General features: G+C 48.9%; 1 protein-coding gene across 1 annotated transcript in view; it reads left to right on the forward strand.

The window, feature by feature from the left end:
- Window positions 1-25,332, forward strand: part of PLXNA4 (plexin A4) — a 458,075-nt gene that overhangs the window by 339,410 nt on the left and 93,333 nt on the right. The window contains exons 7-9 of the mRNA XM_039699488.1: window positions 2,369-2,522; window positions 4,987-5,086; window positions 7,997-8,111. Coding sequence (XP_039555422.1) covers window positions 2,369-2,522; window positions 4,987-5,086; window positions 7,997-8,111 — 369 coding nt within the window. The remainder of the gene's footprint in view (window positions 1-2,368; window positions 2,523-4,986; window positions 5,087-7,996; window positions 8,112-25,332) is intronic.

Genomic DNA, 25,332 nt, shown 5'->3' on the forward strand with positions numbered 1-25,332 from the left:
CAATTAAGTTGGTAACCCAGGCCCTAAAATCTCCATCTCTAGACAAGTTAGCCATTAGCCCCACATCCTGAAAGGCCTAAATGGAATTTAGGCAGCTGCCAGACACCTTCCAGGTGACAGGTTTGGATTTCTCCAGGGATAATGAAATCAGCCTTTCAAAGCCCGCATGTCCAATCATTGCTGCTTTGTTTCAGCCTCTTAACTTTGCTGTGACTTTACTTTCCCCCAGCTTCAAACACAAACTGATCTGAGACATCTTAAGTTCTTTGTTCTTCTGGGAGTTCAAGGAGTTCTTTTCCATATTCTCTCAGTAGCTGTTGAATTCTTTCATGTTGGAATAAATCCTGGGGGACTGGCTGGCTCGGGGAGACTGAAAATGACAATAGAATAAGAGACCTTTTCCTCTGGGTTACTCCCAGGGTGAGTCAGCCCAGAGCTGCTGGCATCAGAAGCTGCCATCATCTGTTACCCAACAATCTGCACGGGCCTTTTGATGGAAGTCTCAGCCCAGTCCCACCTAAACTGGTGACCCAGCTCATCCCATCACCAGAGGCAAACCAGGAGGGGAACAAACAGAGGGCAGATGGTGTCCTTGGCAAATCTCAAATCTAGAATGTTAGGATCTTGAGTTCTAGCAAAGTTTCAGTGACAGTGAGTTCTTGCCCATGGAGGCAGAGCAGGTGTGGTCAGCCACTCTTAAATTTTGGGCACTAACAGGGCTTTGGAAAATCTTACCTGAGTCTGTTTCAGCCCAGGGCTGCTGCTGTAGGCTCTCTGAGAAGAGCTGCTTGCTGTGGGAAGGCTCCATGCTTCCCATGCTGTCCCAGGAGTGTGGGATGTAGGACTTCTTGTCTGCTTGGGGTGTGCACAGGCTCATGGAGCTCGAGGCCAAGCACTGGTCTGCCCACCAGTGTCATCTTCTGCATGGCACAGCTTCCTCCTGCATCACCCGTGCCCAGAGGGAGATTGGTTAAGGAGGACAGATTCCACTTCTCCACTGCTGGCAGGGAGAATGAATTCAACCTCAGTATTAAATCCATCCAAAATAACCAAACCTTTCTCCCATTCCCCATCCGAGAGAAAAAAAATCACCTTTCCCACTGCCATTCCTGTGGCCCCAAAATGATCCTACTCTCACAAAGGCTTAATGGCATCCAGGGCTAAGGCCTGTTTGCTCAGCCTTCCTCCCTGATGGTGCTCAGTGTGGGGAAACAGCTGCAGCCTTTCCCTAGGTGAGGAAAACACAGTGGGAGCACTGAGGGCTATCTCACCTTCTCATCGTGTCCTGCTTTGTCACCTGGACTGACCCCTGCTCTTTGTGCTGGTACAAACAACACCTCAGCATGCATCTATGTCTCCTTTCAGTGGCTGTCACCTCAGAGGGGACCTCAGCCAGCTCAGGGAGGAGGCAAGTGTGGAGAACACCTGCATTTGAGCTTGTGCCGAGTGGTTTGCTCCAGTATTCCGTCACAAAACCACTAAATTTACACCAATCACCAGGTGCTAGGGGTTCCCTGGGGTGCCCTCTGTGTTCAGGCATGACCTGGTGAGTTGAGCAGGACCCTCAGTGATGGAGAGCCATGGGACAGGACCTTTGTTTGGGAAGCTGACAGCATGACTGTGCTCTTCCAAAGCATGAACATGGTGCAAACCAGCCCTGAGATTTGTTATCCCATGAGCAATGCCAGAGGGTGTGGAGAACTCTAAAAACAAAGGCAAATCCTCCTTCATGGCCTTTTTCCCATATGGAACCCCAGGACAGCACGAGGAGCCAACTGGTTCTTCGGTGGGATGGGCAGGAGAGGTTTCTGTGCCTCTAGAGACAGGGGATTTTTTGTGGTGGACTGAAGGCTGTAACTAGACTCTCCTCACACAGGAACTTGGGGACAGAGTGCTCCCCCCTGCTGGTGCTGGCAGAGCAGCCCGTAGAGAGTTAGACTGGAGCGCTCCAGTTTCTCTGGAGTCTGCAGAGTGCCTCTTGTGAGTAGCAGTCACCTTCCTCAGAAACCGTGGGGCCCTGGGACCCACGGCTGGCTCCAAAGACTCCCCGCCTAACCTGACACCTGCATGACAGACAGCGAGCACTCCCTCCCCTGCACCTCCCAGCCAGCACTGGGACACTGCCGTGCAGGTGTCCCTGCACAGCCACCCGCCACCTGTGCCAGCATCAGCATCTCTCCCCTCCTCACTCATCCCTCTCCCGAGTCGCTGCTTTCTGCTGAAGGAGGATGCTCTCTCTAGCAAGAGGCTCTTTGTCCGACCTCTCCAGTGTAATTCTCTCCTGCTGGCCCAGCTCTGTTGTTTGGCTGAGTGTTCTCTCTTCTCTCTTTCCCTGCCTCTTCTTCTCTCCCTCCGTCTTTGCCTGCAGCTGGTCTTGGAGACCTACAACGTCCCCGAGCTGTCAGCAGGAGTCAACTGCACCTTCGAGGACCTCTCGGAGATGGATGGGTTGGTGGTGGGCAGCCAGATCCAGTGCATCTCTCCAGCTGCCAAGGAGGTGCCCCAGATCATCACAGAGAATGGTGAGTACTCCACAGCTCCTCCAGCTGCGCCTCTCACTCCCATCCTCACCTCACTCCCTGCATCTGTCCTTGAGAATCTGACCTAGAACAGAGGCTGAGCAGAGTTACAGAATAAAGCAGGGATTTGAGGCATCATCCTGCATCCTCACAAAGCAGGATTTGGCTCCTGAGAGCCTGAGGAGAGGGCAAGGAAAGCCCTGGCAGCAGGAGGGACTCTGGAGCTGCTCAGCAGCACTTCATGGCCCGAGCTGTGTGAATGTGAGATTGTTTCAGGAGTTCAAGCCTTGAGCTGCAGCCCCAACAGGTGCTCCTCTGTGTGACACGAGGTGTTTGCAGGCTGCCACCGAGTGGCAGTTGCACGAATCCAGCAAAGACAAGTCATGGATGTGGGATATTCCCTCTCCTTTTGGCCAGGCTGGAGTTACACACCAGGGGTACAGGCTCTCAACACATCCCATCCCGTGTGACAGACAGAAATTCCTGGACGATCCTGTCTGTAATTTCACCCTGCTCCTCCTAGATTTAAGTCTGTGTGCTCGGCTCCCTGTCTCAATTCCTGGCGTTTTCTGCCTTCAGCTCTTCCTGGTTTGCTTCTGGCTCCTTCTCCCAAAATGGTCCAGCACAGAAAAATGCCTTGTCTCCAAGGGTGCTTCTCCTGTCCACAACTTCCTGCACTTTTTTCTTTCCCTTTTCTAAAAACTTTCTGGGTAATTTCAACAGTTCCTGTGGCTCTTTACAGGGACTTATTACAAAAACCTTGACCCTGCTCTCGCCCCCATGAGACACAGAGAGGATGCTGCCAATTTTTGTCCTTGCCTTCCTGTGAAAATTTACTGTAAAATTTGCCTCTGGGGATCCTCAGACCGCAGAAAATGAGGTGACATGAGCTGTCACCATCACCTGTGCTCTCCCTGAGCTGCACACAGCTGCTGTGCTCTCCTCTGCAGTCCCAAAACAAGCTCCCAGGAGGTTGTCACCACTTTCAAGTCCTACTGAGTTATCAGTCATGTTTGCTTACCAAGACAGGCACAGAAATTCTGTCCTTGGTATGGACATCTGTCCCAGGCCAGGCTATCATCAACCAGCAAACAAAAATAGCAGTGAAAGGTGGAGACAGGACAAGAGGGAGAGATTTAGCTGCTTTCAGGGCACCTGCAGCTTGCCTCAGCTTCAGAGCTGCTGCTCTGCACCTTTGCAAAGACCAAGCTCTCCCTGCCAGAGGCTGGATTTGAACCAAAGGATGTGTGACTATCCCACCTGAGGCCATCCAATCCTCATATCCTGGTTTAAAATACCTGCAAAACACTGGGAAAGTCATTAAATATGGCAGAGCAGGGCCAAGCACTGGCAGCAGGATGTGTTCAGTGAAGTGTGTGGGGTGTGTGTGCCCCAAGGTGGGTGAGAGAGCACGAGGTGCTCGTTGTGACCCCTTGTCATGTTTGCTCTGGCCTCACAGATTAATGAATTTTTCAGGTGGGGAGGAAAATTATACAATTATAGACTGGTTTGGGTTGGAAGGGGCTGAAAGATCATCTCTTTCCAACCCCCAGCCATGGGCAGGGCCAACTTCCACTATCCCAGTTTGCTCCAAGCCCTGTCCAGCCTGGCCTTGGACACTTCCAGGGATCCAGGGGCAGCAGCCACAACTTCTCTGGGCAACCTGTGCCAGGGCCTCACTACCCTCACATGGAATAATTTTTTTCTCATGTGCCATCTAAATCTGCCCTCTTTCAGTTTAAGGCCATTTCCCTTTATCCTATCACTCTGTGCCATTTTATAAATAGCAGGGAAAGGACCACCCAGGTAAATCTTGAATTAAACCACCAAATTACTGCACCCACTGATTGCCCTCTCTGAATTGTGGGAATAAGCAGCAGCTGACTGCCCAGCTTGGGAGCAGTGGGGAAAGGGATAGGAAAAGGGTGTGGAGGAGCTGAAAAGGGAAAGATACAGAAATGGGTGGATCCCTCGGGAAGCGCAATGGATTTCACATCTCTCCCACTGGGATCGGTTCTTTGCAGCCACAGGCTGAGGAGAATGGAGCATGGGGTGAGTGAACATGGAAGGAATGTCCACATGCCCTTTTTTTTCTGGGAACATTGAGTGAACCAGCGGTATGGACCAATTTTAAGGACAAAATTGTATTTTAATGGCCTTCTAGACATCTGCACTCATTCTTTGAGCTTGGTTTTCCTACTTGATGTATTCAGTCAGCACATTTTTGAAATTAGATCTGCTGTCACCCTCCAGTCCAGACTCTTCTCCCAGGCACAAGAATTTCCAGTGGCAAAGACATACTGTACCTGTGAGAGAACTGGGCTCTAGAAGAGTTTTATTGCACTTTTTACATTTACTGAGGACAGCCCAGCCAAGGGGCCGTGGGACAGCTCCAGGTTCAGGCTGGTGGCCTGGCCAACAGGGCTAACAAAACAGTCACACCTTGATGTGTCTATTTTTCCCACAGGTGACCATCACATTGTCCAGCTGCAGCTCAAGTCCAAGGAAACGGGGATGACCTTTGCCAGCACCAGCTTTGTCTTCTACAACTGCAGCGTCCACAACTCGTATGTTCAGCTCCTTTGGTACCAGTTTTTCATGGGCACGTCCCTCAGGAGGATGGTAAAGTGTGGAGGTGACCAGGGGCTGGGGTCACTTGTGTGGTGCCCACAATGGTGGGTCCCTCCTGAGGTGACTCAGAGTGTGGGGACCACTTTTTCTGCAGGCAGACCATCAACTTAGGAGCAATTTGCCATAGAATTGAGTCAAAACTGAATTGTACCCTCAGCACATGGGCCCCTTATCTTCCTATTGCTCATTTTTTTGTGGAATTTTGGCTCCTCATACGCACCTCCAACCCTCATCCATGCTGCCAGTCCCACCAGTAGCCCACCCCAGGTGGTTAACATAGAGTTGAACCCTCCAATATGAAAAAATAAAGCTTATGGTTCCTGCAGGATATGCACTGAGCCTAGATGAGTCCCTCAAGACCACATTACCCATGATGTGAGCACTTTCCCTGCCTCACATCCCGTTTTCCTGGGGTTTAGCTGCCACCCAGGGCTGCTCAGGAGCTGCCCCAGTGGAGCAGACCCACAAATCCCTGCAGAAAATGTCCCTGCAGCAGGCTGATCCACCCCTGAGCAAGGCTGAGTGGCTCTGTCCCCACCACTGAGCCGTCAGAAGTGCCAAGAGCAGATAATTACTGCAGCTCAGCAATTCACAAGGAAAGGCAAATCTTATTTCCACGTTCCTGCTGCTTTGACAAACAGTGTCAGAAAGCAAGTGTTGGGGAGGGGGGGGAGAGCAGCAGAGATGGTGCTGTTAAATATTTATGGCGCGTTTTGGGTTCTTACTTGACAAACTATAATACGCTATCCATTTTTAATTCGATGTATCAGAGCAAGCACTTGTTACCAATTTGAAGAATAAGTTGCTGTACCAGAGCTGGGAGTGGATTGGGGTTGAGAAAGATTTCACAGAGACAGGAGAGAGGGGGTGTGTCTGCCTGTTGGGCTCACACAGGAGCTCTGGAGTTTTTCTCTCTGTGCCACTAAAAACCCAGTGGCACATAAGGACCAGGAAAATTTACTTCCCTGAAGTCTCCTCAAGGTACCCTCCAGGTACTGCAGCTGCACAGAATCATAAAATTGTTAGGGTTGGAAAAGCCCTCTAAAATTGTTAAGACTGGAAAAGTCTTCTAAGTTTGGGCCCTCTAAAAGCCCAACCTAAAATTGTTAAGGTTGGAAAAGCCCTCTAAGCCCCCTAAATTGTTAAGGTTGGAAAAGCCCTCTGAGGTTGGGCCCTCTAAAAGCCCAGCCTAAAATTGTTAAGGTTGGAAAAACCCCCATAGAATCACAAAACTGTTAAGGTTGGAAAAGCCCTCCAAGATCACCAAACCCAAGTCAACCAGCACCACCACCATGGTCACCAATAAACCTTGTCCCTGAGTGCTTCTTAACTCTTCCAGGGATGGTGACTCCACCACTGCCCTGGGCAGCCTGTTTCAGTGTCTTACAACTCTTTCCATGAAAAAAAAAAAATCCTAATATCCCATCTAAACCTCACTTGGCACAGCTTGAGGCAGTTTCCTCTGATTTTGGTGCTTGTTACCTGAGACAAGAGCCCGAAACCCCCGGCTGTCCCCTCCTGGCAGGGACTTGTGCAGAGCCACAAGGTCACCCCTGAGCCTCCTTTTCTCCAGGCTCAGCCCCTGCCCAGCTCCCTCAGCTGCTCCTGGGGTTCCAGACCCTTCCCCAGCTCCATTCCCCTCCCTGGACACCCTCCAGCCCCTCCAGGTGTTTGTCACGAAGGTCTCCAGAGTGTGAATGACCCGAGAGCTGGGTTTGGTGGCTGCTGAGCAGACATCACATTGAATTTAAAGGGAAGTGTGATGTAGGTCTAGTCAGTGCTGTAACACAGCCAGGGGAGGTGTTTGCAGCTCTGACAATGCACAGCCCCTGGGGCACAGGAGAGCAAAACCTTGTAAGATAGAGGGAATGGCTCTTTCCTGCACCCAGAGTAGGTGATGCCCTAAATATGCCCTCTGCTTCCCAGGTGCCTGCTCCAGTAGTCTTTACTTCTCTTCTGAGCTGAAAAATATGAGTTAATATATTGTCAGGAACCTCATCACCCTGATCAGAACTCACACCAATAAACCTGTGGGACACAGGGAGAAAATTCCCTGCTTCGTCTTTGGCTTTCTGGCTTTGGCACATCCCAGTTTGTCTCTGGCCTCTGTGCCATGTGTGGGAGAATTAACCAGACTGGATTGTTGGTGCCCAGGGCAGCCAAAGTACAGTAAATATTTATTATTCCTCTAGTTGCAATGATATGAATGCAATCTAAATTATTTAATCCTATGAGACATTTGAGATGCCAGTGGCAACCAGCTCAGGCCAGAGCAAATCCAGCTCTTTGGGTCAGTGCAGAGCCTGTGTTCTCCTGCAAAAGCAATGTTCTCCAGGCTGTACTTCCCTCTGGGAAAGGCTGCCAGTGATCCCTTGGACTACCTAGAAGAGAGGCTGGACAGAATTAGAGAATAAAGCGGGGATTTATTAAAGCCTTCAATAGATACACCCTGGGCAGTGCAAGAGCCTGGCAGAGACTACACCCGAGATGGACCCAAGATTCATGACGGTCAGGAGTTTTTGAGGCAGATACAAGTTTGGTCTATTTGCATATCAGGGGTTAATTGTCCAATTACAGCTTCAGGTGATGAAGTCACATTCCCCCAGTTTGCTCCTCCCAGTTCCCTTTTGTTTGTACTTTTCTGGGCTGAGGCTGTGAGGTGTCCTTGGTCCTCAGGCCCAAAGGATTGCTCTGTCTGCCCAAACTGTGAAGAGAGCTCACAAACACTGCACGGAGTTCAGAGCTGCACACTGATGCAGTACAGGAGCTGGAAAATAGAAAAGCTCAAATTTAAGGCCTCATCAGGAGCCAGCTGGCTGAGTGATTGCTCTCTGTGTTTGTTGCAGGTGCCTGTCGTGCGTGGAGAGCCCCTACCGCTGCCACTGGTGCAAGTACCGCCACGTCTGCACCCACGACCCCAGCTCCTGCTCCTTCCAGGAGGGAAGAGTCAAGATGCCTGAGGTAGGCACGGGTACAGAGAATGTGCCACACGTCTGTGATGCTGGTGTCACCTTCACAGAATTCCCAGAATGGCTGGGTTGGGAGAGACCTTCCAGCCCATGGGGTCCAGCCCAGCCCAACAGCTCAGGCAGAGCCTGGCCCCCAGTGCCACATCCAGGCTGGTTAAACACCCCCAGGGATGGTGCCTGCACCCCCTCCCCGGGCAGCCATCCCAGAGCTTTATCCCCCTGCTGGAAAAGCTTTTTCCTGCTCTCCAGCCTGAATTTCCCTCGGCCCAGCTCGGGGCTGTGCTGTGGCTGTGTCAGTGCTGCTGGAGGCAGAGCCCAGCCCAGCTGAGCACAGGCCCCTTTCAGGAGCTGTGCAGAGCTGGGGGCAGCCCTGAGGCTCCTTTTCTCCAGGGGAGCACCCCCAGCTCCCTCAGGGGTTCCTCTCAGAGTTTGTGTTCCCAGCCCCTCTCCAGCACTCGAGGTGTGACCCCAGCAGTGCCAGGGCAGGGCAGAGTGACCTCCCTGCTGCTGCTGACCTTGTGAGCCCACAAAGCCTTCTCCACCTCCAGTCCCAGCCTTTCCCTCCTCTGCTCACCCTCCCCTCTCCCTCTGCAGGGATCTCCTCTCCCCTCTGCTCTGCCAGACCCCCAGGGACCTGTTTCCTCCCTCCTGCACACCACAGGCAGTATAATGTGGGAAATGAATTTGTAGAAAATTCTCAAAGCCTGACAGAAGGCTGGAATAGGACAGACATTGTTGAGAGAGAAATGGAACTAGCAACAAGTTTCAGAGGGTGGCCTTAGAAATAAGACTGGATATTTTGGAGAAATAGAACTGTGAAAGATGCATTGGAGTGGCACCCACGAGGGGTAATTTTAGATTATTGGCTTTAAGGCATTTACAGCATGGTGTGGCTAAAGCTGATAGGCCAAGAAACACTTTTATATCTAGTAATTAAGAAATAATTGGCTTCTGATTGTGATGGTGTGAATTATAACGTCTGTATTGTCTCACCCTTCACATGAGACTGAAAATGGAATCAAAGTTTCTAAAACACCTCTCAGCTGCCCCATCTCTGGGTCAGAAAATCTGACAGTGTGTAACCTTGGAAACTCATCACAAACCCCTGACCCCAAAGGTCTGGCAGGGATGGGAAACACTGGTCATGCCTCTCCTCCAGGAGAGAAGGAGGTTACCAACCCCAAGCTGCTGAGACCTGGGGAGGATTTAGGGCTTTGGCCATGGGTTCAGTAGATTCCAGCAGTGTTTGGAACAACTTTGGGGCTTTGTGGGTTTGGTGCCTAAAGGCAGATGCATCCAACTGCCCCCCAGATTGCCACTGACTGAGCTGAACTGGAGCTTGGGTCTTGATACAGAGCTGCAAATGCTGCCTGGCTGGTGTTGTAACCAAGGAGCCCTTTCAGGCAAGGAGAATACAAATAGAAAGCCACTTAATTCCTTCCTGGTCCCTCGTGTAGTGTCTGTGACATTGCCATTCCCTCCCACCCCTTCTGTAAATGCTGGAGGAGCTGTCACATTTGTGCTGGTTGAGATGTCCTGCATCAGACGTCCTGACCTGCTCTGGCACAGGTAAAAGCCTTAAATACTCATGAGTTCTCCGTCTATCAGGATTCAGGATTTTCTGTAGAAGTGCTGGAAAACGTGCTGAGGAGCTGGAAGGTTTGATGCCCTGAGTTTTTTGTTGAAGGGGTGAGGAAAGGCAGCCCGGGGTTATTTCAAAGCCTTGCCACACTGTTGCCAGCCCTGCTGGACACAGGTTTCTGTCCCATCCACTCCAGGCACTGTGGGAACCTCATTTTTTTCACTGAGTGGGATCTTCTGGGACACTTTGTCTGTTTTCCATTCTGCAGTGTCACCAGCACCACCCCTGCTCCCCTCTGGTGTACTTCAAGCACAGGGCTCACCTTCCCAGTTCCCAGCTCTCCTCCCCTCCAGTCCCCTGCCCACAAACTTCAGTGGATCTCCTGATCCATCAGAAAGGAGATCATGAGAGTTATCCCAGTTTCTTAGGGAAGGGACAGGGGATGGCACAGCCACTGCTCTTTACTTTGTTCTCCAAGGTGTTGCTCCGCAGAACTGGGGAGGAGGCAGGAATTCATCACACTCTGCCTGTTTTTAGCTTCATCACCTCTCTTCTGATTCTGAAAGATGTTCTATTCAGGAGACAGCTCCATTCTAAGGGGCTTTGTCAGCAGAGTTTGCTTTTCTTCCCCCCTACCCCATTTAACAGAGAATTCCCTGCTAAGCTTTGTGTACTCCCTTCCTGATCTTGTAAAAGTGAGATTTTCAAGGCAGCAGAAAGAGGCACAGACCTGATCTTGGAAAACCACAGCTGATCTAGAAGGCAATGACAGCATCATGGATGCTACACTGGTCATTGCTAATGGGGGCTGAGGCCTTTTTTTTCCTTCTCTGGACACAAATGGGATCTCATTCCCCTGGGATCCAACATCAGGAATAATCTGCTAAGCTCAGGAGCTGGTTTTGCTGTCTGCTCCACAGAGGAAGGACTGGAATGACAAAATCTGCAAGGATAAAGGCCTTGCAATTCCCAAAACTTTCAGAGCTTGCTTTGTGCCTGGCAATGTGAGAAATGCCCTGCAGCTTCAGGCTCCTTCTCATTCCTTCTGTGTTTGTGGCTCTCAAGGGCTGGGGAAAGATGGCATCACAAGTGCCCTCTGACAAACAGATTTACAATCACGCTGTGGCCAGAAAGGTTGGTTTTTTGAGTTATTTTCTTTTTTTGTCAAATGGCACTTTGAAGGAATGTCTATCTCCCACGCTGCTCTTGAAAGCCATCTTCTCACTGACTCACCACTCTCACCAAAACTTCCACTGCCTATTTTTTACTGTCACCTGCAATTCTATAATTTTCTGTCCTGTGCACTGGAGTGGGTTCTCTGAACAACAGAAACCATTCAGTAAAGAAGCCAAGCCTGGCTCCTCTTTGCCAGCCCAGACCTTCCCCTGGTTCCTGGCGATGCAACGTGACTCACACGCTTGACAAGACCCAGGTCTGCTCCCATCTTCAGCAGAGCTCAAAGTGCACCCTCCCTATAACAGTGGCTCTATTTTCACTGGCCTCTCACATCCATTCTCCTTTCAATCCTTTCCTCTACCAGCATTTGGAGCCCCGGAGGATGAGGAGAGGGAAGGCTTTGCCACCACCCAGGCATGAGTACCTGCTAGGTAAATCTTGAGGAGGTGCTGATGGGAAGCATGGGGTGGTTGGACCATCCCATTTTCTGTCTCTCCATGAGTTTGCTGAGCAGATTAACTCAGGCATCCTCCCAAAACAAATATTGGTGTTACTCTGTCACATGGAACCATGCCAGAAATTGCTTCCCACTCGAGCCATCAGTGCTGGCCCACCAAGCCTTCACCCTCCCCACCACTGTGGCCCTCACCTTCTCTTGCTATGCCCACCCTCAGGTGATTTTTTTTTCTCTGTTTGCCTGTACAACATCTTGCCATCCTGTGGGAAGAGGCTTCCTACTTCCCAGATGGTCTGGGCTGCAAATGGGCTCATTTGGGCTGGCACCCCTCACCCCTGGGCTGGTCTGGAGTGTGCTCTAAGGAAGGTTGTGCCCTTGTGTCCTCCTGGCTCCATCATTTCCTTAGGATTCCTCACAAATTTCTGGGTTCCCACAGGCTCAGCCTTTCAATTAAGCCTTATTCATGTTCTATGAGAGGATCTTGGGGTTTTTGCTTGTATTTCCTTGTGGTATGAGTTGCTGGTTGGTGCGGGATGCTGGATGGATGTAAGACTGATCCAGAGGGACAGCAGAAAGGCTTTGGCTGTGACCCACATTGTCCAGGAAATGTTGCTACTGCCATCCAAGGGCAGCCTGTGAATTGCCTTGTGGATAGCTGGGATCAGCCAGCCCCAGGCTGGGAATGGCAAAACAACCAGGGATGGAGAAAGGGCAGAAAATGCCTGTTCCCTCACCATCAGCTCTGAGATATGACTTTCTTACCTGCCACTTGTCAGGGGAATCAGTTCTGTCTGCCACAGATCTGGATCACTCTGGGAGCTTTGGGAAAGCCCAGGTTTGCTCCAGTGAAGAGCTCCAGCTTAGTCATAAAGCAGAAGTATTTATGATTATGGCACTGATCTTAATCACAGAGGGTTCATGATGTCCCCAGATGATTTGTAGAAGAAATACTTCACCTTGGCGTGTAATTTCCCTTTACAGCAGGGTTTTGAAAGCCAGGCCCACTCACTTGAAATATACTGAGCGACTTCTTGCTTTAGAAAGGGGAGCTGATATTATTGTTACTGAGGCAGGAAAGGAAAGCACGAGGGAAAAAAGGACATTTTAATACTGGAGTGGACTGTTGTTGCTGCTGTTGCTGTTTTTCCCAAAGAGCTGATGGCAAAAGTGGAGAGAATTAGTCTCAGAGATAGAAGGGAGTGGACTTCTGGGGGTTTTTCTTTGTCATCCTGACTCTGCTTTTGACATCTGCTGAAGTCAGAGTGCAGGCTCAGAGTCTGAGCACAAACCATTGCACTGCAGGTTCCCACTCTGAAATCAACCCTTACCCCTTTGTCATCCTGTCTCTGCTTTTGACATCTGCTGCTGACCAGAGCTGAAGTCAGAGTGCAGGCTCAGAGTCTGAGCACAAACCATTGCACTGCAGGTTCCCACTCTGAAATCAACCCTTACCTATACAATCCCCAAGCAAGAGAGCTCAGCCACATCCTTCTGTAAATGGGCAAGTCAGCAAGAACTGGGGGGAAACTGAGGCAAGAGGTGTAAAACAATGGATTTGAGGGTCTCCAGTGTGACAGGGGCTGTAGAAACAACACCTGTCTCCTGATATCAATTACCCAATGCTGATTGCCTCATCAGTCTTTTCTCCATTCAGATCTGCTCTGATTCAGGGAGAAGTTTTCATGTCAATGTCTCTGTACAAGGAAGGGATGCTGGGATAGCCTGCTTGATGAGATGGGATAAAGGAATAAATCTTTTATTCGTGCCTTTTTTTCTAAGATGAACATTATCTTGTTCCAGGCCTTGCAAGGATTTTAGCTTTGTGTAGGGAAAAAAAGAAGGGGAAAAATGGCACAAGCCAAAAGCAAGCCTAGATAACAAATCTGTTATTCACCAGGTTTAACAGATACATAATAATTTAATTACCTTCAAGGAGGTTTTCATCTTTCCCTGCTCAGCCAACATGTGCGTGCATGTGTTTTTCTTTCTCCCCCAAACAAGCCTTTCATTAAAAGGATTTTCATCTGCTGCCTAAAAAGGGAAGAGAAGAAAAGATCTCGCACCGAGGTGTTTTATGTGGAGTTGTACGTGCTAATGACAGCAAAGCCCACATAAAAGGAACAACTGCTTCAAATATTCATTTGTCTGGAGTGATGGGGAGCCCTGTGAGCTGCGTGCTGGCAAGCAGCTGCTGAGGAGCAGAGCATGGCTTTGCTCCTGCCTTGGGCCAAACCAAGAGCTGCCCTGGTGGCCTCCATCACCACTGCACTGATTTAGCTCTGCCTGGCTGCTGGTCCTTCTCGGGAAGGTATTTGTTAGGAAATGGGGTGGAAGGAAGGGGGGGAAAGAATGTGGAGGGTAGTGATACCTGAACTGACTGGCATCTAAGAGGCATTTGGATAATGTTCTTAATAACAGGCTCTAAATTTTTGTTAGTCCTAAAGTGGCCAGGAAGTTAGGCAGGATGGTGGTTGTAGGTCCCTTTGAACTGACAATACAATATTTTATTATATTCTGTTCTATCAGGTCCTTTTGAACTGGAAACTATTCTATTCTATTCTATTCTATTCTATTCTATTCTATTCTATTCTATTCTATTCTATTCTATTCTATTCTATTCTATTCTATTCTATTCTATTCTATTCTATTCTATTCTATCCCATCCCATCCATCCCATCCCATCCCATCCCATCCCATCCCATCCCATCCCATCCCATCCCATCCCATCCCAATTTGTTGTTTAATGTCCATGTCTCCTCATCATGGACTTTCTAGTAAACTCAGCAGTGCCTACCCCATCCTGCTGCTCCCTCTCAGACTCAGAGGGGATTTTTCCCCAAAACCCAGACATGTTTCCAGGGCCTCAAAATGTCCTGTTTTGTCCTCTTTTCAAGGTGCAGAAGGAAGTCACAGTGCCCACCTGCTCCCAAAATGCATCCCAGTGAACTGGGTGGCTGCACTGGGGAGGGCACAGAGGGCCTGCTGGGACATTGGGGGAGCATGGCCAACTCCTTGCTGCCTTGCATCAAAAACCCTCCTGGTGATGCATCTTCAGCTGTTGCTGTGGCAACTGCTCAGTTTTCATCCCTCTCCTCTTTCCAGCTTCACTCTAACCCATCTAGAGAGGCGACTGCGGGGAGCCTCAGCACAGGGAGAGGAGAAAACCCATCCCTGCTCAGATGAATGCACCTCTCCTTTCTCTGGGGCTGCAATCACAGCTCCAGCCAGGCCAGTCCCAGAGCCCCAAACCCTTTCCTGGCTTGTCAATTATCCCTTCATTTATCCTGGCACCTGTCTGTCATTAAGGGAAGGGTGTGAGGTGGAGTTTCTATGGCAACTGCAGGCAGCTTGCTGGGCAAGGCAGGGGTGATGCCTTGAGAAGGCTGAGCTAGAACAGAGACTGGACAGAGCTAAAGAATAAAGGAGGGATTTATTCAAAGGATCTCCTCCATGGACACACCTTGGGCAGCACCAGAGCCCAGCCAGGGCTACCCCCAAGATGAACCCAAATGGTCCCAAAATGCACGAGCGCTGCCGGGGTCTCTCCCTGGGCTCAGCTCTGCTCCATGTGCACATTGCAGTTCAGTGTCCAACCCCAGCTGCAGCTCCTGCAGTCCCATCCTTGTTTTTCTCTCTGCAGCCCACGGGGTTTGTGCTCCTGGGCCGAGATTTGGATCATTTGTCCTTGGTGCCCAGCTGGAGCAGGAATTGTTTTGCCTCCCTGCTCTGTGCAGAGAGCTCACCATGCCCTGATGTGAAGCTCCAAAATGCACCCAGGATGAACCCAAATGGTCCCAAAATGCACCCAGGATGACCCCAAATGGTCCCAAAATGCACCCAGGATGACCCCAAATGGCCCCAAAATGCACGAGCGCTGCCGGGGTCTCTCCCTGGGCTCAGCTCTGCTCCATGTGCACATTGCAGTTCAGTGTCCAACCCCAGCTGCAGCCCCTGCACTCCCATCCTTGTTTTTCTCTCTGCAGCCCACGGGGTTTGTGCTCCTGGGCTGGGATTGGGATCATTTGTCCTTGGTGCCCAGCTGGAGCAAGAATTATTTTTTCTCCTTGCTCTGTGCACAGAGCCATCCCATAAGATGAAGCTCAGACCCACACACTCAAGCAGCTCAGAATGTGAAAAATATAAAAGCTAAAACCTGAGACATCGGGGTACTGGCAGCCACGCCATGCAGGTAGGATCTGCACACATTTCGTGGCACCTGCAGCACAGGAGGTTGGTGTTTTGCATCTGTTTCACTCCTAGAAGGGTTTCCAAGCACGTGTGATGGAGTTTGGTTTGCTCTGCCTCATGTCCAGGGAAGGCAGGGGTAATCCAGGAGGAGCTGCAGCTGGTGGTTTGGATCCAGCTGTGCCTTGGGACTCCTGGTGGTTTGGCATTTCAGGCTGTGACATTTCAGCCCCCATCCATCATTACAGCACTTTCCTAGAAAAGGAGATGGGTCCTGTAGTGGGTACATCCTCTTCAGAGGGGGTGCTTCAGATAATGATGAGAGGAAATTAAACACAGAGATTGGAGGCTGGACAAAAAGCTCCCCTTTGTTCAGGGAGTCTTGTTAGAGCACGAAAATGCTGCTCAGAGCCAGCGTCAGAGCCACAGGTTTGATTTCAGCAGATGAGAGTTGTATTTCTGACTCTGAGTTGGCTTGGACACATTCACCTTTCCGTGCCCCTGATTCCCTCACACCTTCTGATTTGGGTAAGCACTTCCAGTTAATAGGTGCTTGTACCATCCTTAGTTCCTGGAGCTGTGATCTCACAGTGGGGGCTGCTCATGAGAAGCCTTTGAGCACGTACAAACAAATTAGATAATTTGCTGTTGTTTGCCAGTCACGATGACTTGCACTGAGGTGAAGAAGAAGAAGAAAAGTGTGAAGAGGCTTCTTCTGTTATTTTTGGGTATCTTTTGCTATCTCTGAGCCTTTCTGCCCTGCAGTCATCCAGCTGGCAGGGGAAAAGGCTGGTAACTTGTTCCGTTTCTGCAGTAACTTTCAGCAGAGTTTGAGATGTATTAATTCTTAGAATCATAGACTGGTTTGGGTTGGAAAAGACCTTAAAGATCATCTCATTCCAACCCTCTGCCATGGGCAGGGACATCTCCCACTGTTCCAGGTTGCTCCAAGCCCTATGCACCCTGGCCTTGGACACTTCCAGGGATCCAGGAGCAGCCACAGTTCTCTGGGCAACCTGTGCCAGGGCCTCCCCACCCACAGAATGAATAATTTCTTCTTAATATATATTTCATCTATCTAATATCGAATCTATTCCTGATCATTATGGTGGTGGATCTTCAGGAAATCTGTCCTGGTGCACAACAGCTCCATCCTTCCTCCTCTCATCGAGATCTCCAACCAAACTACCACGGGATCTGAGAAATGAAAAGGGCTTTTGTGAGAGCAGCACATCCTACCTTAATGCACATCTTGTTTTCTTAGAGCTCATCCTCACCTTGTGAGTGACTAATCAAGGACCTGCTCGTGTGATTTCGAGGAGCAGCTCAGGGTTGGAATGAGAGATACAAGAAACATCTGACACTCAATACTGCGTCCCTGCTGTTTTTCATAACAGTTGGGCTGCTCATCTTTGTCAGTGCAGGATTATCTATCCCACAGGACAGAGTGATCTCAGAATGCAGCGGGGTAATGTTCATGTGTCCCCGCCAACACAGCATCCTTGAAAAAACATCGGGAAGAGCTTATGTTGTTTTGAAAGCCTAGCTCAGTGCAGTGCTTTTATAATGCCTCAAGTGGCTACAGGGTTTTCTGGCTCTCTGGATATCTGTCAGGACTGCAGGGATCCTTGTGGCACCCTGCAGTCTGAGGGAGGAAGGACAATTCCCCATTCAGACAGTCCAGGGTGATGTCTTGGCTTGGAAGAATTTGCTTTTCTCCATTGTAGCATCAGCTGCATTCACCGCTTTGGGAGCTGGCCAAGGAGAAACATTCTCAGGATGTTGAGGCTGCAGATAAGAGGTGAGGCTGGAATGTGTGTCCTGCCTCTCTTGGGGCATTTCCAGGAGCCCAAACCCTCCTTCCCTGCCTGCTCTCTGAGCATGAATCCATTGGCTTTGTCTTGGCTGTTATCTCATGCTGCTGTGGATCTCGGGGAGGGAGAGGATGATAAGAGCTGTGATATCATGGTCCTGACCTTCCCACTGTGGAAGCCAAGCTATGATGATCCCCTGGGCTTCTGTCCTGGTTTCTAAAGGAAGTGACCTCTGTGCAACTTCCAGCCCATCTGTTCCTCTGTCTCCTCCATCCACTGTCAAACTCTCTGACCATTCTGGGCCTCGTTGGGCCAAAGTCTGGAGCTCTCAAAATTCCAGAGAATCTGGAGTTCTCAGCTTTCTACTGACTGCAAAAATGCACAGCTTTAGAGGAGAAATAAGCTTTCAGTCCTCTAAGGAAGAAAGCATTACAGCTTGGGCTCAACTCTCGTTAGACCCCAGAAATCCCCATGGGAAAGTGTTGTCATGGGAATGCCTCCCACTTCTGAGGAATTCTTAGTTGGATAATGTCCCTTATGTGTGCCAAATCCATTTCTTGGCACTGGTTAATAATGAACTTGTTGAGGAGTGACAGGTCAATGTCATTGTCATAGAATCAGAGTGATTTTGGTTGGAAGGGACCTTAAATATAATATAATTCCAGCCCCTCTGCCAGGGCAGGAACATACATGGAAGTTCTTGTGAACTTCTGGTAGAACTCCTTACAGAAGGGCAGAAGGCTGGCTGGAAAGGGTGCAGATTTATATAGGCATAATTAGAGAAGGAATTAATTACTGTTTTATGAGCTGCTTGTGCTCTGCTCCGTGCCTTCCACAGCTTTGCACAATCCAGTTTTCCTGTGTGAATTGTTTGGAAGAACTCTCTCACTTAACCAGTGCTTTCCTTTAACAAAAGACAGATTGCCCAAGTAAATACATGGTTTTCTCATCTCTTACACACACACCACCTTCCTCAATGCACATATTCATATTATTTATGATTTCCAAGCTCAGGAAGCATTAGGACTGAAGCTGCCCACGTGTCCCCAGCAGCCTCTTTCCAGTGAGCAGATGGACCCCATGACAAAACCATCTACTATTTTTGTCACTGGTCCACTCCCCCAGTCCGGTGACCAGAAGGCTCCTGCTCTCTGGATCATTACTTCTCCTTCTGAGAGTGTGTCAAAGCAGCAAAGGGCTGAAAGAAAGCTAATGTTGTGTCTCTATTTAAAAAGGATAAATGTGGCGCTTGGATAATTATGGCAGCCTGACCTTGATCCTCGTGAAATAATGGACCAGCTAAGAAAGACTCTATTAATAAAGAATTAAAGGAGGGTAAAATCATTAATGTTCATCAGCAGTGATGTGTGGACTGACTTCAGAGGCAGAACAGTCCTGGGTTAGGATCAAGCTCTCAACAGACCTGGGTCATTTCCCAGCACTGCCTGCATGGCCTTGGGGGAATCACTTTGCTCCCAATCACCAGGAGTGGGCAGTGAGCCATGGCAGGGGAGGTTGCTTATCTTCATTTAGATCCTGCTTTTGAGCAGCCACTCTCTGGTGATCAGCATCACTCATCACTCCCCAGCCTCCACAGCACCGAGGCCAGGGACCCAGAGCAGCTGAGCTGATGATCTCTTGTCCATCAGTGAGGAGGATCTGCAAGAGGTTTCCCAGTGAAATTTTGGATGTCCCGTCCCTGGGAGTGTTCAAGGCCAGGTTGAAGCCACCTGGGACAGTGGGAGGTGTCCCTGCCCATGACAGGGTGTGGGACTGGCTGATCTTTAAGGTCCCTTCCCACCCAAACTATCCTGTGATTCTGAGGATCAATAAAGTTGAGTGATCTTCTCAAAACCAAACAATTTTCATCACTTGTGAGTTCCACAGTTTGGAGGTGGAGATTCCCCATTTAGATGCAACCAAACCAGTTCACTGCCTGAGTTATCCTGCAGAGCTGGTGGTGTGTGACAGCAAAAAGACCCCTGGGCTGTGCCAAACAAGCAGTGGAGATGAGAGGTTGTGACCCAAGGTGCTCCAGGCATGGACCTGTCTTTGTAGGAATGTTTCTGAGTGGGTTCAAGGGCAGATCTCATTTTGGAGTGAGAACAGACAGGGGTTGGGTCTGAACTCATCTTTAATATCTTTAATATCTTTAATCTTTAATCTAGGCCCATTTTATGACCTGCTGGTCTCCTTCCAGCTGTGGTATCTGATCTGTGCAAGCCACCACTGACATGTGCAGCTGCCACAGTGCACAGAGCTAAACCAGGGCCAAATCGTTCCCTGGCCTGGCCACCAGCCTCCAGGCCAACCCCCTTTTTCCAGTCACCAGAACCCCTGGCAATGCCTGACAAAAGAGAGCTGGAATTTGCTCCTGAGTGCCTGGAAGACTCTTAACTAGAAAGGAGCCACCAGAAGTGACAGAGATGCAGGGACTCAATTATTCCTTTGTTGTCTCTGCAGATGTTTACACTTCCCATAAATCCTGTTGCTTTCTCCTCATCAGCTGCCTTTAAAGTTCGGAGCATTTTCCTCATGTATTATTACTTTTGCTGTGCCAATAAATAAGCACACCATCAATCAAACTAACAACACTGTAAACTTAGGAAGTGCAGATAAAATATATGGTGCATTAAAAAATTCTTTGACCGGGTGAGCTTTTTTCGGAGCTGGTTTGATTGCTGCTGGTGCCGATGTAAATTTGGGAGAAGTATATCCAGAAATTTATGGAGCTTGGATTCCTGCCTACAAGGCATTGACCTGATTCCACTTTATAACATAATAACGTTCCCCAGCACTGTTTGTGTAAATTTTAAATATAATTTTTACGACGCTAAGAATTAGTGGCATAATAATGTAAACACAGCGTGGACTGTAACTCACCCCTTCTCCTCCTGCACTGGGGATGGAGAGCTCCTTGCTGCTTTCTTCTCCAGACTATCCAGGATCTGGGAAGCTGTGCAGGAGTTTAAAAGGAACCAGCGTGGCAGCCCTGGAGCCCTGGGTTTGCAGCAGTACAGGGTGGTGACCCGGTGTGACCGTGCAGAGGTGTGGGAGACAACTTCAGGAAACGTCAGGAAACAAATTCCAGGCAGTCCCTGCTGCCTCTCATTTGTAAACTTGCTGCCTCTCATTTATAAACTTGCTTTTTCCCTGCGTTTTATCCAGGTGAAATCTGGTTTCTGCAAAGTCAATGAAAGGTTAGGGGTTTTTTGCCTCTCTTTTGCCTGTTTTCCCTCTCCTTTTTCTCATTGCTTGCCTTCTTTTTCTTTCTCTTTCCTTGGTCTGCTTTTGTTTTGATGGATTTTTTTTTTTAATCTAGTTTAATTTACAGAGCATCCAGATGCTGTGGTCTAGATATCTTTATAAAAAACCCAATCCCTGCCTCTCAACTCTTACCCTCTTGACTTGATTACAGCAGAGTGGGTGGGTGACAAAGCCAGAGGGAACACAGAGAAAACAGAACATTGCAGCTCCGCAGAGCAGATGAACAAAAGATGTATTTATTTACGTAATAACTGAGTAAATAACATTCTGAGTTTCATTTCTTATGGGGTCCCAAAGGGCCTGAGTGAGTCAATCTTGGTCACCGCTTAGATTCACTGTGTGGTCATTTATTTTTCAGGCAAGATGCCTTAGATAAGGCACAAAGATGGTTGCTGGGTGAGGGATATTGAAAGGAAAATCTTTAAAAAAGCCCCGTAAAGTTGAGGATAAAAAAAAGGATTTTAGTGGCAGAAGAAAAGAGGAACTGGATGCTTTGAGTAGTGATGGAATTAGTGCTGGAATGAAGTAATGAAGGAGCAATGAAGGAATTAATGGTCTGTTCCTGAATGGAAGTGACTCCTACTCTTCTGGGAAAGGAAGGGTGAAAAGCCATTGCCAAGGGTTGAGTTTATCTGGGCCGTGGTGCCCCCAGGGCCCTCAGCATGAGGTGAGCTTTAGTTTCCTGACAAAGAAAGTAGAGATCCAGCCAGTGCTGCCAGGGATCATGAGGGAGGAATATGAAGGAAAACCTGGAAAGATTCCCTCCCCTGCATGCTCTGGCCGACAAGAGATGCACAAGTGGGGATGAATGAACCAGTAAAAGGTGGGGGCTGTTGGTAGCTGGGGGGTTCATTGTGTTAAACCTCCATGGATGTGTTCCCTGTTCTCATGTGGAATGCCTGTCACCCAAGGCAGATAAAGCTCCTTTTCTACTGGGAACTGGAAGACACTTTGATGATCCTTTGGATCATAATCCTGGCCAAAAACACTAACAAAGAGTGAAACTGTGAAAATAAGTTGGGAGAAAAACCTGTGCAGTATCACAATGCTGTGAGACATCCCAACATGCCTTTTCCTAGGAGAGGAACTCAGGGTATTTTGTCAGTCTCCAGCTTATACTGGGAAAAAACACAGTGAAACCTCTATGAAATCATAACTTTGGATGTATGAAGCACCATAAAGAAACCAAACTAATTAGTTCAGGGCTAAGACCACACAGCCTCAGAGAGGCCTCCTCATCCTCTTTAGCAGCATCCTCACAATGGCTCTCACTGGAGACCAGCTCGGGCCCAGCTCTGATGAAGGCCATAACACACATGTGAGAGAAAAGGTCCTCATATTTCTGAGACTTTATTATTCCTGCAAGCTACAACAAAACACATTTGCAGGCGCTCTGTGAGGAGTTATAAATATAGAAAATTAAACTACCATCGACCCAATGAGTACATCTCATTTCGTGCAGTGGTTTCACTGCAAAAGCTCTCTGACTCGGTAATTGGCAAAATTTTGGTGATGTGAGGTGTGCATCGCTGCTGATACCAGTAATTGGCAAGGGTGGAGGATATTATTTTAAATGGACTGACTCATTTGAAAGCATTCAAGAACTGGAATGGAGCTACACACACAAAATGAATCAACAGCGATTCTCTGGATTGCCAGCTCCCCTTAGAGTCAGGCAAAAGATTTAATTTATTATATATCAAAGGCAAAAATGGATGAGATTGTGCCCATCCTTGGTGCAGCTGTTGGCAGTCTACGATTTTATTTCCCTGCATCCTATGAAAACTGTATTTTTGCAACCTAGGTGATGTCCTAGAAAAGAAGAAGGGTGAAGAGAAAGTGTCTCCACTGCAAAATGTCCAAAACAACTCTTTTTTACAAAGCCTTCTGCTTGGGTCTGCTCTGGTCAGCTTGATGTTTTACCCTCAAAAATACAAACCTGGCCTGTTTTCCCCTTAAAAATACAAACCACCCAAAGCTTGACACAGGCTGCAAAATGAGTTCTGTGTTTGAATCTGAACCCAGAGCCTGGTCCAAGCTCTGAGGTTTTATGCAGTACATCACCCAATGAAATTGCCTTTTCCCCTCCCCGTTTCAATTAGAAAGAACATTAGGTCAATCAGATAAAGCCACATTGGGAGGATTTCCTCTTTATGGCGCTTGCCTCTTCAATTATCTATAATGAACTTCCTCACAGCACTGCAAAGCTTTTTATATGCAAACGAACCCTGTTTTGGGGCTGCCTCAATCACGGCTTGTTAATGAACTTGAAACAAGTGTTATCGGAAAGGTTACAGCACCAGTGGTGGAGGGGGACAGGATAAAGCCACACAAGAAAGACCAGGCTGAAGAGCTGGGATTGGCCTGCAGGTAGCAGAGTGGACTATCTCCAGCCTCCATCCTACAGCCCCCATCTGAGGCTTTTCTCTGTGACACACATCAAGTGAAATGCCCGCTCCTGGGAAACGCCTGCTCAGAGGCAGATAGGGCTTCCCCACCCTCCTGCCCCACTCATTCCCTCTGCCAGAGCATCCCTCTCTCTGCTCCTGGAGCTGGGGAGTTAAAAAAAAAAAACAACAAACAAACAAGGAGAGGCTGCTGCCAATGTCTTTCCTTGTGCCAGGAGAAAGAGAGGGAGCTGAGGCAGGGGCCCCAGGACTTGTCGTGCAGGTGGTGGGGAAGGGTCAGGGGTGCTGAAGACATAAGGTCCCAAATGGTGATTGCATCTGCTGGTGTGATCAGTAATGAAAACTCCTTAATATAGCCTGGATCACTTCCTTCTTCTACCCTCTGGGGTTTTTATTGGTCTTAAATCAGCCAGGATTATAGATTATGCCTCACATTTTTGTGCTGAGTAGCTGCAGGGAGCCTTAATGCCAGTGTGCCATGGTATGGTAGAACCATTGAATCCAGTCTTGGGAAGACTTTCCAGATGGTTAAACCTTGCTCTTTTATGAAGAAAAATGCTTCAGTGACACTTTACCCATTGTGTTTCAGCATTAGGATCTCCCTGGAGAGGTTCCATCACAGAGCCAATGTCTTTCCTTGTGCCAGGAGAAAGAGAGGGAGCTGAGGCAGGGGCCCCAGGACTTGTGGTGCAGGTGGTGGAGAAGGGTCAGAAGTGTTGAAGACAAAGTCCAAATGGTGTTTGCATCTGCTGGTGTGATCAGTAATGAAAACTCCTTAATATAGCCTGGATCACCTCCTTCTTCTACCCTCTGGGGTTTTTATTGGTCTTAAATCAGCCAGGATTATAGATTATGCCTCACTTTTTTGTGCTGAGTAGCTGCAGGGAGCCTTAATGCCGGTGTGCCATGGTATGGCAGAACCATTGAATCCAGTCTTGGGAAGACTTTCCAGATGGTTAAACCTTGCTCTTTTATGAAGAAAAATGCTTCAGTGACACTTTACCCATTGTGTTTCAGCATTAGGATCTCCCTGGAGAGGTTCCATCACAGAACAGAGCAGCAGCAAGGACAGGGAGGGCTGGAACAGGGAGCAGCTCCTCAATCCTCCAACCCAAGAGTGCAGAGGGTGGCAGTGATAAAGCTCATCCCTGCATTGCAGTACCCCATGGGTTCTCCACCTCCAACCCTTCCTCCTTCCAGCCAGGTTTATGGGATGGCCTGTCAAGCCTTGGCAGCACACATCAAGCCAGGCTTGTGCCAGATTATCTCAGGCAAAGAGCCACTGGATCCAAGGTGGTTCAGCTCCACCCAGCTCCAGTGGCTGTGCTTGGATGGGCAAGGCCAGTTGGAGCCCATCAGTGGCTCCCAGTTACTTCCACCATGAGCAGCAAAGGACTGTAAGTGCAGCCCTTTAAGTGATCACCCTGTGAGTGCAGATGAAAAGTCATCTCTCAGGCTCCTCAGTTTGGCCATCCCTTAGCACAGACCCTCAGATCCTCTTTGGGACTGGGGAAGGTTCTGCACTTCCCTGCAGGGATGTGTTGGGTGGTTACTGTATTTTCTGCCTGCCCCTGGCCAGGGATGAGCTCACATCCTCCATGTGATGAGTGCTGGCTCTTGTAATTCTGTCCCTGGTTGGTGAAACTACAGATGTTGCACATCTGATCCATTTCTTTATCTCTTATCTCCCTCTTGTTACTTGCTTCAGTAAGATGCTCCCACCATCTGCTCTAACAACATCCCAGGCTCTCAGAGAGCCATAAATTCCACTTTTGAGCCCTTCAGTCCTTTTCCTTACTTTTCTGGCCCAAAGCAGTAATTTTACTCTTGCCCTCACCTACCTCACCTCACCACTTCTCTGTCTCTGCTGCAACCAACTGGACTTTGCTTTATCTTTGGGCAGGACAGGCAAAGGCTGTAGTAATTTCCTAAAGAGCTGATATGGCCCCAGAATCCATGAAAGGGACACCTTGCAGCTGTCTGACTGTGCTATGAAGAAGCAGAGCATGGCCACTCTAACTAATTAAGCTGTGCTAATTAATGAAACTTTAAATGCAGCCACCTGTTAGGCAGCTTTGGGTGCCCAGAGTTCACCCGTGTGAGGGATCCATCAAGAGGCATCACGTTAGCAGCACCCACTTGGCATTTCTCCTTTTGTGAACTAGTGGAAAGCTTTTCCAAGGAGTCTCCATGCTTTTTGTGATAGTTATTTCTTGGCAGCTGGGTCTAGATCTCTGTAATGAATATTTTCTCCTCTGCTGAGCCAAAATAAATTCTCTTTTTAACAACCCTGGCTCCATAGGTTCCAACAGGTCTTGCTGGAG

Source organism: Passer montanus, unplaced genomic scaffold, assembly GCF_014805655.1.
Source record: "Passer montanus isolate IOZ18808 unplaced genomic scaffold, ASM1480565v1 scaffold135, whole genome shotgun sequence".
NCBI classification, from domain to species: Eukaryota; Metazoa; Chordata; class Aves; order Passeriformes; family Passeridae; genus Passer; species Passer montanus.